Here is a 19,776-nt window from a genome sequence, read left to right on the forward strand (position 1 = left end):
GTGTGTGTGTGTGTGAGAGAGAGAGAGAGAGAGAGATAACTGTGTGTGTGTGTGTGTGTGTGTGTGTGTGTGTGTGTGTGTGTGTGTGTGTGTGTGTGTGTGTGTGTGTGTGTGTGTGTGTGTGTGTGTGTAAGACAATAGCAAAAGCTTATTAAAAAGAATCACACAGGCTTCTGTTGTGTTTGAATTGATTATGTCTCGGGATGCGATATGAGCCAGTGAGCTGTGGCTTCACGAGGGAACATTTTGCATGAATGTTTCTCATTTAGTTTTCTCGCATCTCAATGTGGAAGAGACGGTAAAAGTGGATTTGTTTATCAGGCAGCAGTGGAGGAAAGTAACTAAGTAAATGTATTCAGGTAATATACTGAGGTTGTTGTTGGTTTCTTCAGTAATTCAACTTCCATTTAGTTTATACCTCTAACCCAATTCCAGAGATTTTACTGCGTTTTAATTATGTAACCCCTGTCTGTAATATTTATCTACATATCTGCATCTGAAAGATAATAATCTTTCAGATAAAAATACACGATATATAAAGGTCATGTATATATTGGCAGTTGTAGCATCAGTAGGGCTTGCCAGCATCATATGGTTTTCGTGCATGGTTTCTTTTTCTCTCCGTGCCTTCTCTCTTCCTCTTTCCCGGTCAAGATTTATGGAGATTAGATTGGCAATCATAAATGAACGTTATGACAGCATTTTGGGGGAAATCAGGATGCTCATCTCGCTGCACAGCATGGAGACCCATTTGCATAAAAAGCAAGCTCAAATCCATCATAATAGCAAAATCCATCTCATTGGCAGATGAGATGGATAACACGCATGGCGTCTTTCTTCAAGCTCAACAGGTTTGGAAGGCATATAGCTGGCTTGCTCTTGTCATTCAGGAGGCGGATGTTACGCAGAGCCATTCACATCATCAGGGGGATAATGTCAGTCAATTTGAGTAAAATCAGGGATGTACTATAAGAACTGGATATGGCGCCGTCTGCTCTTTCCGATCTTGTTCTCTTTTCCCTGAGAACATTTTCTCCAACGGCCACAACTAAAAAAGAGATGCCTGTAACACTGAGAGACACCTTGACCTGCAACTAAGGTTGATAATGTCTCTTCGTATCGTGAATCTTTGCTCCTTGAATGTAATGTCTTTTTTCACAAATGTCTAGAGAGGAAAAAGCGATAAGCAATCTTTGACCTCCTCACAAAGTAGAGTCCTGGCCGACTAGGAGTTTGCGGTTTTGACCAGCAGGAGAAACGCTAATGCAGGCCTCGAAACCAAAACTTTTATTTTTGCTTATGAGCCAGGCAATCAAATCTCATTGGATTGGTATCATTGTGACTGTAAAAAAACACACCTTGCTTATCGGTGTGAATAAGGGTATGAAACAAAGACAGATGGGCTAATTTCTAAGTCACAAGGACCCCGGGTAATGTTAGCACTTAATGCCAATAGGGCATTAAGTTCCTAATTTGAGTAAAGCACCTAAAAACATTCCCTGCCAGCAATATTATTGTAAAATGTTTCACTTGTTTAGCTTTGCTTCTTCTTTTGCACAGCCTCAGCACCTGTTCATTTTAAACAACAATAACCTATCCTCCCCCTTTCCCTCCCTTTTTCTCTTCATATCATTTTTGTCTCAAAGCTGTCCAATTCCTCTCCACCCTGGCTCCCTGTCTGCTGTCAGAACTCACCATATGTGTGTTTATGCAAACGCCATCAAGCTTCTCCCCTCTGCGCATCTGTATGAGTTTTTAATTGTTTGTTGCAGGACGTAGCCCCAGTGATTTGTGTGAAGTGAATTGAGCGCTTAGCGAGCCATTGTCCCGCCCCGCGACTTTCATCTGCCAACAACCTTCTTTATTGATACCACACTATCTGCCACGATGGTGCAGACGCACAGGGAGGAGGGGGGTGTCGTGTTGGGACAAAGGGGAGGAGGGGCTGTTGAGGGGGGAATAAACTACAAAGTGGATCAACAGGAAATTGGGAGAAAGCCCCTCTTGTTTTATAAAAGCTTCATCTGTCACAAAGGAATTGTCTTTTCCGCTTCTGAGCTCTTTGATTCCTTCTCTGTCCGGGCCTTCTTCCTCCTCCTCGTCCCTCTCTACTCTACAGTATGGTGCAAAAAAATAAACAGATGGAGGAGGGAGGGATAAAGAGACGGAGAGAGGAAGGAGGTAGGAGTTCAAACTGAGAGAGGGGGAGGAGAAAAAGGTGCATGGGGCTGAGAGGATGCCGAGCCGACAGGAGGATGGAGATATGGAGGAGAAAAAGAGAGATGGGAAGCCTGATGAACTCATCTAAAGACGCTCTGGGTTTTTGAATAAGCAACAGACTGTGAAGCTACTCCGACCAGTCACTCTGCGTAATGACAGAGAGGGAGAGTCTGAGGATGAAAGGATGAAAAGACAACGAGACTCATTATCCTCTGAGCAATTTTCATCACTGTCCCGTCAGTAATCTCTCTCTCTCTCTCTTTCTCTCTCTGGGACTCAAACGGTCCACAGCTCTGTTTGAGATGACAGATGAAGAACAATTATGCTTACTGTGTGGTTAACTTAAAGGCTGTTACCCTGCCATATTCCTGAGCATACAAAGATAATTCTGCAGACCCTGGAAATGACTCTCTGCACACGGCCCGCTAACGTGTGTGCGTGTGTGTGTGTGCGTGTGTGTGTCTGTGTGTGTGTGTGTGTGTCTTAAGAGCAGTGGTGACACACACACGCACACACGTTAGCGGGCCGTGTGCAGAGAGTCATTTCCANTCTACTTCCTAGGAAATTACAAACATTGTTCATAGACAGAGAGTGTGGGTATAATTTGAGAGCAAATCTACATTTCAAACAACTCAAGGTCAGAACAACTCTGAGAAGTATGTGCACGACAATCTGTGGGGTGATTTTATGGAATGGTTTGGAGCAGGAGTTAAAACAAAGCACAAATATAATTCAGTTTAAAAGGATGTACAGAAACACTTTTTGGGAAAACTATAAGAATGAAGAAAGGTGATTTAAGATGAGAAATTATTGTAAATGTATGTATAAATGTAAATATGTAAGTAGGAATAACTTGCAGAAATGATTTAAAGGATAATCATTGATCAGCAGTAAGTATGGGGTGGGAATTAAAATTCCTCCTGCTCCCTTTCGGACTAATATGATTCATTATTATTATTATTATTAATATTTTTGTTGAATATATATACATATTAATATGAAAATTTGTGTTGAATATATAAATATAATTATTAATATGTGTGTTGAATATATAAATATTATTATGAATATTGATAAATATTGTATTTTAACAATACGGTATTCTGTTTTTCACATTTTTTATTAGTTTTTTAAATCTCGAAATAAAGATTGAAATAAAATGAAATTTGTGCAAACAACACTTGCATAACTTGCAAGTTATATCAGTGGGGTCGATTAACCGTTATGGATCCTGTGCGAGGGCCCGATCGATTGTCTCCTGTATGAGGACAAGGTCTCGCCCTTTCAGCTGGTTCAATGAGCGCCTAGCTGTTACATCAGGCGTGATGCAAAATCAAGCCACCATCCAGAATTTCATACATTCCTGCTCACAAGCTGGATTTTCATTATTCTGCATTCAGCCGCTGAGGGAGACGACCTTATTCATACAAACAATCTGGCAGCTGGATACTACTGATTACTGAGCTAGCAAGTTAAGCACATTATTTATTTTTCACAATGTGCAGTGGACCCGTGCTCTACCTACTCTTATGATTGGAAACAACATTGGATTGTTGTCTGGTCTGGAGGGATGATCTCTGCAGCTGACAAAAGTTGTAACTTCATTGACAAAAATATTTTTCTTTAAAGCAAGAAGAAACAGCTGATTGCCAACAAGGATCACCGTCAGTGACAACATATAGAAAAAGAGACAGAACATGGATACGTTTTTTAAGCCTGTTCACAGCCCCTCTGGCCCTGACGAGATCAAGGCACGGAGGCATCACCACCACCACCATCTCCCCCATCACCACGACCCGCAGTCACACAGGTAAGATTTCTATTTGTCAAATGGAAGACTTTTTGGAAATACAATTACAAACACCCTGAAGTTTGCCTTTATAGAGCAAAAGCCACATTTTGGAATCCAATATATAGATTCTGGCAAAAGTTAAAAGTGTGCAACCTCATAATACAGATAGGCGGGTTATTTTCATAGGTCATGAGAATTTATGCAGAGAAATGATTGGCACTGAATGGTTTGGAGCAAAGTATACATGTATGATCATCTATTAAGAACCATCCACACCTTTCAGGTTGTCTGGGACATGGAGTAAAAACTAAACACTGAGAAGCAGCATTCAGTTTTACGCGCCATATATCTGGAATAAACTCACAGAAAACGACAGGTCGGCTGCACCTCTTAACTCTTTCAAAACAAGGCTAAAGACATCTCTATGCCCATGCCTTTTTAAAATCAAACATGACTATTTCCTGTCTTGCACCAAACAGTAACTTTTAATGATTGTATTTTAAATATGTCTTATTCTATTTTAAATAGTTTAAATGTATTTCCTCTTTAGCCTAAAATGACCTTATGGTGTGTTTCTTTCAAAAAGTGTCTTAGTGTTTTGTGTAAAGATCTTAGAATTCTATTGTGGCTGAAATGTGTTTTATAAATAAACCTGCTTTGTCTCTAATCCCTGTGTCCTTGTGTCGCAGGTACGCAAACGTTGACGACACAGACAGAAACACGGATGAAAGCCACGGGCACCATTATCACCATCAACATGGTCGCTATCTTCATGACAATCCTCCTCATAACTCCCACCATCATCATCCAAACCGGCAGTTTCACCACAGCGAAGTGGATGAGATACTGTACAACAACAAAACACCTGTAACTCCCTCTAGGGCCTCCTCCTCTTCCCTCTCTTCTTCCTCTTCCTCCTCCTCTTTTTCCTCATGGTACACAGAGGAAAATGCATACGATCCATTCTCTCTTCGTCATACTGAGCAGCCACAGCACTCCCTGTCCTGCTCCAACATCTCAGAAGTGCGTAGAGGTTTCCGGGAGGACGACGGCAGTGAGCCCATTGTCTTTGCCACCATCAAACACAGAAATAACGGCAGTGTTTGTAGTGAGACACATGGGAGTGCACATAAGAGGGTCACGCGTGGTTTTCCTTGTCTTGATCGGGGCCACAGCAGAAGTGAAGAAGGCCTCCTGCAGGGTAATGAAAGTGATCTTGAAGGAGAACAATCCAGGGTACCACATAATAACTATGGACCTCTGCATAAGGCCGTTAGTTTGAACCGAAGCCTGGCTGTCAACGAGGAGGAATTTCTGCTCGGGGTCTCCAGGGGACCTAAGAGAGCTGTGTCCTCCAGTCAGCTACCAAGCAAAGGCATCCTCAAAAACAAGGAGCCCCATACTGACATCCGCAAGGCCAAGTCGATGGAGGTGCTGTCACCAAGAGTTACGAAACAACCCATTGGGCAGAAAGGGAAAAGGAAAGTGGTGCAGACAAGGTCAACTTTTGTGCAGGGAAAGTTGCAATTCTCAGCTTTTCTAGATGAGATTACAAAACAGGTCATAAGCCCGTCGGCTCTCAATATCCTGGGTGTGAACAAGGATAAAGCTACCGTGAAGACGCCTGCCCCACCACCGCAATCACCTGGACCAGTCAAGCCACAGCTCCCACCCAAGAAGCACAGGGGGAGTTTAGGGGAGGTGAGGGAGCAGAAACAGCACAACAACAGGCCGGAGAAGGCCCCTCGCAGCAGCTCTCGGAAACATTCGGATAGCTCCAATCCTGAAAAACTGATCTCATATGGGGATAGGGGCCACCATGGCAGCCCACTGCCTCATCCTTACCCCCGGTCTCCAAGCCAAAACTCTCACCACGAGAGCAGCCGTAAAGAGAGGAGGCCCTCGCCCACTGGGGGCTCTGTGTCAGGGGACAGATATGGTCGATGTGGGCCTCAGCTCACGGATGGCACCAGCACCAGCCCTGAATCCATCCAGCCCAAACATCGCCAGCATCGCAAACAACAGCCCACCACCTCCGACGGTCAGTCTACCCAACAGTACCCCCAGCATCAGCCTCATCCCGGCCTTGGGCACAGAGGGCTCGTCAGCCAGGGTGTGGGGCCAGTTCATGGATCTGAGTCTTCATCCTCAAAATCTGATTCTCCCAGGGGCAGAGACACGGCCTCCACCGCTACCAGCCACAGCTCAGAACTGAGTGGACGACACCAGCCACAGCAGCATGTGGGGCCACCACTTCCACGCAGGGTGAGTTTATTTCCGTCACATTTTTGCTATTTTGATAGGGTACAAAACTACAACGCAAGATAACTTTTTGACAGCGCACATACTTGGAATCAGTTTAGAAAGTCAAGAAACTTGAATGTTTTGGTTCATAACATCATGGTTCATTAAGTTGATATACATTTCTTGTGTTTGTAATTATAAACACGAAATTGAAAGATTGTGGGCCATTAAGGCTAGTGACATTTTGTTTTGTTTTCAGGCTTTATTTAAACAATTTAGATAGTTAAACATTTCTATATGCATAGACTATGTGTTTATTATATTTTTTATACAGTTTCATTCTATACGCCTATCTACTGACATTCACCACTTTTAAAGGGCAGGTTTGATGAATAAAAACCTGTTAAGTAACATTATAATTGGAAACATTGTTCACATGTATACATGTTTATATAGAGAAGTTTGATTAAGACTCTGTATCTGCTTCCATTTGACAATTTTGAGGAGCACAGTGGAGATACATCATTATAAGTGACATTTGAGTCAGACTCCTTAAATAGAAAGATGAATAATTTAAGTTAACATTCGAAAGGTGTCTATGAACAAGCTTCTGAAAGCCTTTTACTGCAATGAGGCAGTAAACAGTAGACAGAACAGGATGAATGTAATGAATGCAGTGTTGCTCCTCTCTTGCACAGGCGGTAGCTGAGTCACAGGCTGTGTGGGACGTGTCAAACACTGCACACTGAAAGCTGAGTCATTCTTCAGCAATGCACCAGATACTAGTCCTGTGCTTTTAGGGAAAACTCCATTTGAAACTACCTGAGTTACCATTCATTTAAATAGTGTAAATGTTTACCATGTTGGGCCTGAGCTACTATATGTTCTGTGGATCAACTGTTTACCCTTATTTTACCAGGATGCCACATTAAGAGCTAAAATCGCTTTTAGAAGAGAGACTTGGCAAATATCAAAACACCATACAGTAAAGTACAATATATAAATACCAATGATGTTGTCTTTCAATGAGACAAATCTCCCTCACACTAGCTGCCAGCACAATGTACAATATGAGAGTGAGTCTCACTTTGCTCTTATGTAAGAATCTGCTCAGGCTGTCAGTCTTTGGTACTGACAAACACACACACGCACGCACGCACGCACGCACGCACGCACGCACGCACGCACGCACGCACGCACGCGCACACACACACACACACACACACACACACACACACACACATACACACAACATTAGATAACATTGCCTTTTTCCATGTGGTCCCTGTATAGGATTTGAGTTTGTCTTATCAGGTTATGGTTCAGTGAATTCACACGTACATATAAATAACCACACACATAGAGAACGGCTAAGAGCTAATCGATTCCAACGAGAGTACATTCCCTGGCACACTTCTGCGATAACTCAATAGTTTATTCTGTCACGTCCTCAGTAATGGACTGGTTTCCCATCCAGGGTGTGTCCTGCTGTTAAAAAACGGCCTGCATAGGCCAGACTCCAGCTCCTGTAATGTGTTTAGAAAATAAACAGTTGCTACTTATTGTTCTCTATACATCTATGTTTTTCTCACCTAAGACTAAACCTGGAAAATATTCCCAAACTGCCAGGGTTGCTTGATTTTCTCTTTAGAATTAGGGAATCACCTCATTTGTTATTTGTTGCCCAATACCCTCTAAATAGCTTTCTTCCAAAGTTAATGCCTGAATATGAGTGCATGTTGTATTTGGAAAGTGAAATGTTTTTCATTGTTTTGGCTCTACTCCAGCAAACAGGAATTCAAATGAAACTATGAATATGAAGTTCTGGCTTAGCAAGGGTGCGTTGGGAGCGTTCAAATTCATATTGGGTGAAACACTGAATAACTTATAGCCCATTTCACTCTTTAATCTACAATCAAGAGCCACAAGTTTTACAGTTTTGACAAAGCAAATGTAATTTTGATTTAAATTAGCCAAACAAGACTGTCTAAATACTTAGGCATTGCACTTCCTGTTTACACTGTATTTAAAGTAACTCCCCTGTACTGAGTATTATTTACTTTTTTGTCAACCTTTCATTATTTTTCCAGGATACACTGTGTGATGCCGGCCATCTCCAGTAAGTTTGTGTTATTATACTTCCTGTCTACTCACTGTATATTTGAGTGCAACTTTTTAAACATTTTCTATCAGTCTCATGTTGTTCTCTCTGTGTCGATCCTGTGATGGGTCAGTGGTTATTGATCACACTAATGAACATCCTCTCTCCCTTCACTCCTGTTTTAAAGGGAAAGAGGAGGGGCAGTTATAAAACACTACGTCGTTAGAAAAAGGAATATATGATAGATAAACTAAAGAGAGTTTAGACATTGTAATAACGCTCCAAATAAAAAAAGACATTTAACATTTAAACTGTTTTGGTTCCAATAATAGTATTTATTACCCCCATATTTTAAAACAAAAATGTTAATGTCCATTGATGTTATTAGTCTATTCCTCTCATATAATTTTGTAGTTTGTAAAGTCGACACAGATTGTTTTCTTTGAGTTTTTGTAATTGTTAGGATTGATATTAATAATAATTTTACTTTAAAACATGCTAACGTGCTGAATAAAAAGTCTCAGTAGCTTTAAAGCTAAATGGTGCTAGCTGGCATACAACCTCTGAAACAGGCATCATTGTAGATTGTTTGAGAGGCCACTCCCTTTTAAATGAGGTATACATAGAATTTTGCCTAAGACTTTTTTATAAATATGATAATTATGCTAGTTCAAAATGAAGTAATACTTTATGAACATGCATAATGAATAGACCAAATTACAAGAGTCATTTTCCTTCATTTGTGTTCAGGGCGCTGCAAGAGGAGAATTCCGATCTTCACCAGAACTTGGTGCAGACTGTGGTTTGCATTGAGAGCCTGGAGGCAGAGCTGCAGAGGACCAGAGACGAGCTTGGTCACGTCAAGGAGAAATATAAAAGGTTTGGGATCATGAACAGAACACAAATCAACGTGCATGATGGAATTTACATTGTTTATACCCTATGACTTCGATGCACAAATAAATACAACATCTCAATTAAATTCAAGAGGCTTTTTTTGGCATAGCATTTGTCATGTGTTGCCAAACCACAATTACGATTAGGAACAAAGATGAAACAGTAGTTAAAACATAATGAAATACAATTTGATATTTAAGTAATCAACTTACAGTTACAATTTCAATGTGTCTTAAATTAAAGAATGCATAACAAACAAAAACTTTGAAGAGTTGATCTATTACATTTCACATGTACTGTGCTGCATTGCATGACAGTATAACTTTTATAAGGGAGTTAAATGGTGCAAACATTTCGACCAAAAATCAATAAATCCAACCTGTGGCTTTACATAACAGTTTTTTTTAGATTCATTGATCCATGGAACATACGTTCTCCCCTGTGCATATCAGCAAGTGTTGTGGTTCTGCAGTGACATCTTTTCCACAGCCCACAGAGACAGTGGGACTCTGGGCATATGTCATGTCCCTTCGCACTCACCAGTGAGAGTCTTGTTGCTACCCGAACCCTGTCAAGCCTGTATCTCACCAAACTGCCACCGCGGCACAACATGCACACACCACACATTCCTCAGTAGACCGGAGCAGCTGGAGTGAATGGTCCCCTCACACTGAGATCCAGTTTGGTGTCAGCTGCTGCTTGTTTGCAGAAGAACCTGTGGTGGCCACTTGGCCTGAAAAACAACTGTCTCTAGCTTCAAATAAGAGTCAAGTCAGTTTACATATGTTAAAAAACAACAAGTGTATGACTGACTTGCTCTACACAGTAAAACAGAACAGAGACTGGCAAATGTTGAAGGAGTCGGTCCACAACGTAGGCCGAGTCAGGGATGGAAAGCAAGTTAATGTAAAATGAGAAAGTGATATCCAAATGTAATCTGCGGCCACATTTTGCTACAGCTGAAGGTGTGACATACTAGTAAAAGACTTGAAATGACCTGGTGACAAAATGGTGAGTGTATTAATAATACTGAAAATAGGTATTTTTAATGGTTGTCTTTCTTTTTCTTTCTATTGGTCTTGCAGCCTTTTAGATACCCACACTGGGACCAAGCAGGCCAACAACCTGCTGGGGGAACACCTGCATATAGCGGTGAGAACACTTGCATGAAAATAAGATTGGGGGAAAACGATAAAAGCGTATCTGATCTTGTACCTATTTCACTGCACTGACAATGAAGAGATACTTTCGTGTAAACCTGACTCAATGCCCTGGTGTGTGTGCAGTCGGAGAGCCTGACCAGTGAGAGGAAGTACCTGCAGACCCGAGTGTCACAGCTTAGCTCAGAGTTAGAGGATGCCCACAGGACCATCGCAGGCCTGGAGAACATAAATGTGAGCACAGTGCCGCCTACTGGACACATGTTAACACCACAACTTTTTACTACATGCATAAATTGGCATGATCAGCCCATGCAAAAAATAGTAATAATACAAATAAGATAGTAAAGCCGGACTTTTACTTGTGACATATATTTTTTTAACACTTCAGTATTATATGATTTTATGAAAAATCTGAGAACTTCTATGCCTTCAAGGCACAGACCTAGGGGCCCATAGGGTCATGGGGTGCTGGAAATAGAGACTCTATTCTATGCTGGTCTGACCTGCAGAGAATTAACTGAAAATTGAAAGAGTTCAGTAAAAAGTTGGGATGTCCTGATCACAGTTTTGCTCATGATCCTCTTCATTGATGGAATAGAAATTCTAGACTGAAAATGTATGTACAACAAGTACCTCAAAATGTTATTATATTAGTTAAGCGCGTACATTACATTACACATGGTTAACATGCATGTGTTGCTAAAAAACACAATCAGGGAAGGGGAAGTCTAGAGAGGGCCTTACATTCATAAACACTAGTCTAATGTGTGCAAGAAAATCTACTCATGTAAGTAACACATCTGAATGTCTCCATTGGGGAAACACTCGTTTGAAAACCAATGAGGTAGAGATTAGGAAACCTTTATAGAAAACTCTCACATATTTACAAAGTGTTAGTGTTATACTTAGTTTTTTGCATTGACTCAGTTCTGACAGAGTTGTGTTTGTGTTTCTCAGGTGCCGTGCTTGATAAAGGATTTATTGGAGAAGCACTTTGGTTCAGCCGATGCCATACAGAAGCTCCTGGCCACTTCTGCTCCGATCAGCCAACCTGTCGCCTCCCTGCAGGCAGGGTGCCAATCACACACGCCTAAAGTGGAGGAAGCAGTCAATGATTGGTTGACGAAATCAGAGGCAGCTCCGAAGAGGTTCACAGCCTTCATACCTTTTAAACAGGGGGGGGCAACAACAGGAACTGAAAGCAGTGTTTCTGCTCAGCACGAGTCCAGGCACAGCCCACCTTTCTCTGTAGCTGACATCAGCACTGCTATCTATAAAAAAATGGCTGCCAGTTATGCTGCCAGGCCACAGCCTCAATATCCCCATAGCCAACAGCAGCTTGCTTTGGGCACCAACCACACTGACACCCCTCCCAACCTCCAGCCGGCCCATGTGGGTGGGGACAGCTGGGCTGCGAAGGCAGGGGTAAAGGTAACGCGTTTGGAGCAGGACGTTGTGGATGTGACCGCCGTGTCAGCCCAGCAGATCCTGGATGAATTCCTGCAGCAGCTGCAGCCCCATAAGGAGGCGGGAGGAGGGGAACAAAGAGGCAAAGTGGCAGAATGAAAATGCCTTCCAACAACAGGGCAGGACCAATGTATATGATTGTGTTATTGCATTGAAATATGTAAGTCATTATTATTAGATGTCATTTATCAAGACCCCAAAATACCAGAAATCTGTTATTTTTGGGTTGTACATAATGTACGTTTTAGGTAGGCCTATACTTTGATGGGTTTTATAAACCAGAGGAATAATAAGGAAAGTCTTAGCACGATGCTGAAGCATAAGAGTTGCCAACATTTGAAGTACAACATTATTGGATGCAAAAAATAGTCTATATTAAGAAGAAAAAAACGTGTAGTTCACAGTGAAAAACAACTGACTACTTTAAATGCTAAAATGTAGTTAAAATATGTGAACGTGCAGTAGGCCTATAGAGTAGATAAATACACTAATGAGAAACTTTTTCAAAGTATGCTTTATGAATATACTTCCATTTTTTTTTTTTGGGAAAATGCATTTACTGTGTACTCCCATATTCTCTTGTCCTCTAATTTCCCTTAATTGAACAAAGAAGATGCCAATCAAATGTTGTCTTCAGTGTCCCTGTTGAGTATCAAAAATGTACATAGTCTATAGTCATTCTTTAAAAAAGCCTGTTGTACCATTATAAAAAAGTGTAATTTGTATTTTAAGCAATAATTGTTCAACCAGGGAGATATACTGGATATGTGTTAAGAAATGACTTTTGTAGGCAGTGATAAGTAACGCATGTAGAGGTCAGATACAAAAATGCATGTGAGCTGATATGAAGATAATTGTATAACATTATTTACTGATTTATGTGACAATTTAAATTATTATAAAATGTCTAAATATTTTTTTGAATTTGAATATATGATACATAAATGTATAAGCCCTTAATTAGTGCATTCATATGGGTTAGATGTTTAAAGCTGATCTAGTGGGCAGAACAAAAGTGAAAAAGTGCAGCAGCAACACGTTGGTGTTATGTTAATTTATAGAGGCCCTATCCCTCATCAGTGTAAATGTAACCCTATGTATTATACAGTTATAGATATAGTCTACACCACTGTATTATTTCTATGTATCCTTATGGCTGTTCTACCAATAAAAATGCCTCATCTTAAATTAATACATTAAGTCAGACTACAGACGTCTGTTTTTTCTTCATCATTTATTGTTCTCTTGTTCTTGTCATATATCATAGGAGTAATATTTCATAGTTAATATACTATAGTTTCCATGTTTGGTTGTTATAGTTGGGAATACCAAACTCGCTTCATCCTGACTAGCTGTGACTCAGGCTGTCATAAATACTTTTTAATAACAGCTTAATCCTATTGATCCAGCTCCACCATCCTCCCTCTTTATTGCACTCACATGCATCTAATCACATGCAGGTTTCCTCCAAATGGTCTTACTTAAACTTTACATGAGCGAGCCTCTGCTAACATCCTCCACAAAATCCCTGACAGCATATCAATATTCAGTTATTTTTTGTCAATAAATCTCTCTCTCTCAAGGTCGTGAATCATATATTTATATCACGTATATGTGAGCTTTCTCGTAATTTAGTCATCAAGTTATATTCAGTTGGGTGTTAATAGGAGAATACATGATACTGCTCACAACACAGTCTGTGGATTAAAATGTATATGTTTGCCCTCTGAGTACCACAAACCAAGTAACATCTTGTTTGTTCATATCAGAGGGAAGGCAGACATCTCTGACCAATAACTCCAACACTGTAATTCACACCAAAACATCTAGATTGATAAATAACACTACAGGAGGAAAGATATGTGTTCATGATTTGATGGTGCACTATCCCTTTAGGTAAATTATCTGAGTACTTCTTCCCACACTGAACATTTTCCAGTGTTTGATGTCAAACCTGGGACTTTTGGGCCCGTTTGAATTAATCCGTCTCTGTTCTTACTGCATACATTTACCTCATTACACAATACAAAACATTCAGTAATGCTCACAGTGAATTAGATTTGATTCTCATTTTCCCACACTCCCAGATTTAATTATATTTCCTCCATTTAGCCTCAGCTATAATATCCATTCTGTCCCTGAGGCATCCATAGAGTCCAGCTTGTGCGGAAGGGATTCAGGTAACAACAGTCCCATACTTTGTGTCTATCAGGACAAGTTTGCTGATCAGACACTGACCTGTTTTCCTATTGGCCCCTGGACTTTAATAGGATTCAAGAGACTCCGTTAGGGGGATTATGGCTCCAAACTCTCAACTTTGGCCAGTTTCTGTGTCCTCCAGTCATGGGAACAGCGGTTTAGGGGGTCCTTGAGGGGCGCCATCAAAAGCAACATCAAGTCAAGAAGAAGAAATCAGCTTGAAGGGGAAACTCAGCAATGTGAAAGCTACGCAGGAACATTTTTCATCTCTGGAAAAAGGAATAACTCATTCTATCCTTCATTATTTGACAATTATATCCCTTTTCTTTTTAGTTTTTAGTTGACCTGATTTTGATTATATCATCTTTTGGGACAATTTCAGCATCCGAAGAAAAACTTTTGGATTATCTTCCAAGGTTGATTGTGCCCTTTACCATTTTAGGGATTTACCTGCTAATCCAGGAATAACTAAGATGAGCTCAACCTTATAATAACTCACCAAATAATGAAGACAGACCTGCATTGACCGCTGTGTTTCTTCAACATAGAAAACTACCTCCGCTGTTTGATTTGACTCTTCATGCAGCTGTTCTCTTCTGTATGATACTCATCTTTTGACCATCATTGCAGGAACTCCCTACTTTTCTCTCCTGTCTTTGTGTTGATTATTGCATGGTAGTGAGCTATGTTGCTGTTGAAGATAAAGTTCACCCAGCAGCGGCGGGTGCATCTGGCCCAGGGTCTGTGGCTGCTGTCCTGGACGGCGGTGATATGGGGGGCCATCATCTTTTGTCTGGGTGTTTATCTTAAGATGGAGCTTCTACGCAGAGACGAGGTAGAGAGGGCAATATACTCATATCCACACAAATAATCCAATGTCAACTTAAAAACAAGAAAGCCACGTTTAAAAACTATAGCATGAATTTATTCAAAGTTATACAAACATATGTTTATATTTTCAGACCTTTTTGTTGTTTACTGAGTCTGCTGTGCTGCCGCTTATCAGTGACTTTTATTTAAACTTAGCTCTAGAGTTTAATCCACAATACAAACACGCAGCACACACACTACTTGTGTAAACATTCAAACAGTGACACTCATGCACACTCATGCATGTTAAGTTGTGAGCACGTTGGGTGTTAAAAAGCTCTTATGAAAATGATTTGTTCCCAAAGTCAATGGCGCTCGATGTGTATTGAAGTTAGTTAACTGTTAACGGACCCGTAGGTGAAGGTCATGTCTTCGACATGTTAGTCATCGGGCTAGATTGACCAAATTGATTTGGATAGGTTGCCTGCATTGACATCCTGTAGGTTGCAAAGGAAACCCGCAGGCAATGAACACACAACCAGTTAGTTGTGTAGCAAATGTTATTGAGTTATTGTCGACATGGCTTAGATGAGAGCAATAATGTCAGAAAGAATCTTACAGAATGATTCACAAGAGCTTAACCCTTTTTATATATGTAAGACTAATATAACGTTTAGACAGATTGTGTGTAGAGTATTCTGCATGCAAAATCACATAGTTTTCATCTGTAACTCACATATTGCTGGATAGATGTTACATACTGATTGTGTTGAATAGTGTCAGTATTGGCCTGAGTAATTTAATGGTAATTTAAAAACAACAATGGGGCAAAGGTGCTTTATCGCTGACAGGCCCCAAAAAGCTCAGCCAATGATAAACTCCGTCTATATTTGACTTTTGCTGTAGCCAGGGTAATTAATCAAAATGTGTCATCATATTGCCATAGTAGCCTTCGATCCAGTATATCAGCACCTAATTGAATCTCTTGGGTGCCAAGGTCATCTTTTCAGAATAGATAAGGCTAATTGAAAGCAGGATTATTATCTGCTAAAGTGTGTGGAGGAAATGAAGTGACCTGCAGTTGGCTGCTGCTCTTGTATGTAATTATCTCCAACTGTTTTCTTCTTTCTTGAGGTGATGGACAACACAGAGATCCACGTGGTGCCCAACATCCTCATTATAGTGGGCCTGGCCTCCATCGGCACCAACTGGGTTGCCGGTTGTGTGTGTCAAGACTCATTAGATGCAACCCGCTTCCCTCGTTGGAAAGTTCTCCTGCTGGGTTGGTTTGCTGTAGCTGCAGTGCTCTGTTGTCTGCTGATCTCTGTCGTGGCGCTCAGCTTCGCCCTGCAGGGACGCCTGGAGGAGTCCCTGAAGGTGGGTCACTGGAGGGGGACAGGTCAATGGGGAGAGTGGGTGTCAGTATGCACTTGTTAGAAAGTCTCAAAACTGGTTTCAACCTCAGCTGCTGTGGCTGAAAGATACAGATTAAAGAGTTTCAGCTGCAGAAAAAAGGTTTTCTCACATTCATGCAAAGAGAGCAATAAAGGCAGATAACGATTTAAAAGATGGATGTAGATAATTAAAGAAAAGGAAACAAAATCTTACAAACCAAATGTATCAATATTTGAGAAAACATTAACCATATTGTATAACGGTGAATGCAAAAGCGATCACTCTTGCATTGATCCATCAACTCAAAATGAGGTTTAAAATCTTTGGAGGTTGTCAATTAATTATTTAAATAGTAGTAGTAGTAGTAGGTTTCACATTTGACTGAACATATCATAAGTGTATAGAAAAGAAAACAGCATGTCTGAAATACAGTGGCGTGACACAAGCTCCTTCTTTTTTCTCTATACAATCTATCCACTGTCAGGTGGGCCTGAGGAATGGCATTCGCTTCTACAAGGACACAGACGTGCCGGGCCGTTGTTACCAGAAAGAAACCATTGATCGTCTGCAGATGGAGTTTCGCTGTTGTGGAAACAACAACTTCAAGGACTGGTTTGAAGTTCAGTGGGTCAGCAGCAGATACCTGAACTTCACCTCCAAGGACGTCAAGGAGTGAGTGGATCACAGGGAGCAGAAAGTTATGAGATGCAGGGAGGCAAGAGGTTGAAAGAAAAACAAACTTGAAGGATGAGTGATAATCATGAAAGAAACAATACATTTAGATGAATGAAGGATTAGTAGACTTCACATCCAAAAGGTCAAACATTCTGTTACAGAGGGGATGGGGGACAAACAAAATGGTGTGCAGGTAGAGTGCATTAAAAATAGAGCTGACCTTTACTTTTGAAGAGAATGACATAAATGGATGAAAAGGTTTGCCATGAAGCAAGCGGAGAAAGGTTGGTCAAAGATGAAGTAAGTGAAAAGGAACGAGTCAACAGAAAGGTTATGGCTTGATGACACCTGCACTGCTCATTCCTCCCTAATGTGAAGTGTGCATTGAGCTGAAAGTCAGGCCTTTAACTATCTTTCTTCATGTACTCGTCTTCTCGTATTTATGTTGTTTTCTAATCTGTTTCCTCACTGTGCCTCCCTCCTCTGTCTTCAGTCGTATCCGGAGCAACGTGGACGGCCGTTACCTGTTGGATGGCGTTCCGTTCAGCTGCTGTAACCCCTCCTCCCCTCGCCCCTGCCTGCGCTACACCCTGACGGACAACAATGCCCACTTCAACTACGAGTACCAATCCGAAGAACTCAACCTGTACAGCCGTGGCTGCAGGCAGGCTCTGACCGACTACTACATGGAGCTGATGAACTCAACCGGTCCAGGTGTGCTGTCAGTCATCCTGATACAGGTGGGAAACATGATGATGCACTTCATTTATTCTTCAAAGAATTGAGACAGAACATTGTATTCAAGACACAGGACTGTGAGGCGACTGTTTGCTCACACACACACACACACAGACACACAGACAGACAGACAGACACACACACACACACACACACACACACACACACACACACACACACACACACACACACACACAGGCGTCACGCTGATGCAGACAGATGCACTCCATGTCTCTACATGCTCACATGGCTCATACAATCACTGCGTTTGCACTCCTGCTGCTGCCCCAGATTTGAAAATAACAAACAGGGCCTCGGGCTGGAACAGGACAACATGGTTTGCATCATTACACACAACCTCGCTAATGAGGCCTCAACCTGAGCTGTAGATAATGTCTGATAATGATTTCCAAGAACAAAACTAAAACTTATTTGAAACATGTGGCCCTGAGATCAAACAAAGAGGGAAGAAGAAGAATGTCCTAACACTTAGTATGTTGTACAGGACATCATATTTATTTTTTGCTTTAGTTAGTCCACAGAAGTGTTTACTGTCAAAGCTTTGGGAATGTGAACCAACTTTGTTTAAGGTATTGTATGAGCGTGAGTAGGGAAGGCTTGTTAGACCATATGTTTCACTTTTTACAAGATAGAGTACTCTTGATTTAGCATTAACATTTAACCTTAAAACGTTAATGGATTATCAGTCCTGTAATATAATATACATTTGAAATGAGAACAATTTAAAAGACCCCATTTTTCCCTGCCAAATAGGTCAGACTAATTCATTATTCAAAACAAGTTTGAATATTGTTTAATACAGATTCAAGTTTACACTATATCATCTTCATGCTGGCAATCATGCAGCCAAACAGAAATTGAAATGACCATGTTGGTTCTAAGGACCTCAGTTTATGTGATACTATAAAACCATTTGACCATTTCATTAGGGGGCAAATTACTTTTTTTTTGATTGTTTCTTTCTCTCCAGATGTCAGTGATTCTGGGCATGCGGTACCTGCAGACTTCGGTGGAAGGAATCATGGCTCTGGAGGACCCAGAGGGCGAGAGTGATGGTTTCCTCCTGGAGAAAGGTGTTAAGGAAACCATGGAGGACCTCAAAGTCAAAGCTCTCATCATGCTACAGTTTTGGCTGGATGACCCCATCGCCACCGAAGGGTCATCTGAGGATGCAGACTTAGAGAAAGCGGAGAAGGAAGCGTCCCCAACTCCTGCCAGTTAGAGGGGATTTTTGTTTTTAAATATGAACTGAGGAGGAAGGGATGTGTTTGAGGTTTCTTGGATGTGTGAGTTGGAAGATAGTGGTTACAACACGTGTGGGGTTTTGACACGTTAGGCTTGATTTACACACCACCATTGCAGCAGTAGCAACTCTCTCAAACAAGGCCAAAAAAAGACAACAAAAAGAGTGTTATCAGGCGCTGCACAGAAACGAACATCTCCTCTGCAGGACTCATGAATGTGTAGCCAATGAATAATCTGTTCAGGAGATGTATAGTTCTTTAAGTTGTACCTAGAAGAGGATGCAATCAGTTTAAGTGGATGTAGAGTTCACAGATATATCTAACAAGTTTCGACTGCTAACTACTTAACTGCAATGAAAGTCTTAGGAACCTGTTAAAATGGCACATTAATTATTTATTAAAGGTAGAAGTTTTTAACTGCTTTGTGTCGGCTTCCGAAAGTGAATTCCCCTGAGTATGGGTTATCTGAGTTCAGCAAGGAGAGTCGGATTAAGTGTGTGTAAGTGTGTTTGTGTGTATATGCGTTAGTGAGTGTGGTGTACTATAAGCTGTCATCTTGTCTATTCTGGCAGCTCATCAATCTGATAATCCCGGTGTGGTTAATCCAAGAACTGCTGCACAAGCGATATTTGCACACACAGCAGCACACATGAACACACTGTCATACAGGGACAGGAACGACACACTGATACAACATGTTGGAAGACATTTTATGAAGTAAAACAGTTTTTAAATGCTTTTTATTAGCAAATTAGGAATCATTGTGGTCTGCCATTGCCATCCAATGTTTGCTCATTCTTCTTAAATAAA

At 41.0% G+C, this 19,776-nt stretch overlaps 1 protein-coding gene across 1 annotated transcript; it reads left to right on the forward strand.

The window, feature by feature from the left end:
- Positions 1–14,768: 14,768 nt before the first annotated feature.
- Positions 14,769–18,944, forward strand: LOC104955693 (RDS/peripherin-like protein xRDS35). Its single transcript, XM_010783080.1, has 5 exons — positions 14,769–14,918; positions 16,028–16,270; positions 16,773–16,960; positions 17,457–17,703; positions 18,693–18,944. Exons 1-5 carry the CDS (start codon positions 14,769–14,771, stop codon positions 18,942–18,944), a joined length of 1,080 nt encoding a protein of 359 aa, XP_010781382.1.
- Positions 18,945–19,776: the final 832 nt, after the last annotated feature.

This window comes from Notothenia coriiceps, unplaced genomic scaffold, assembly GCF_000735185.1.
Source record: "Notothenia coriiceps isolate Sejong01 unplaced genomic scaffold, NC01 NC01_scaffold00024668, whole genome shotgun sequence".
Taxonomy (NCBI): domain Eukaryota; kingdom Metazoa; phylum Chordata; class Actinopteri; order Perciformes; family Nototheniidae; genus Notothenia; species Notothenia coriiceps.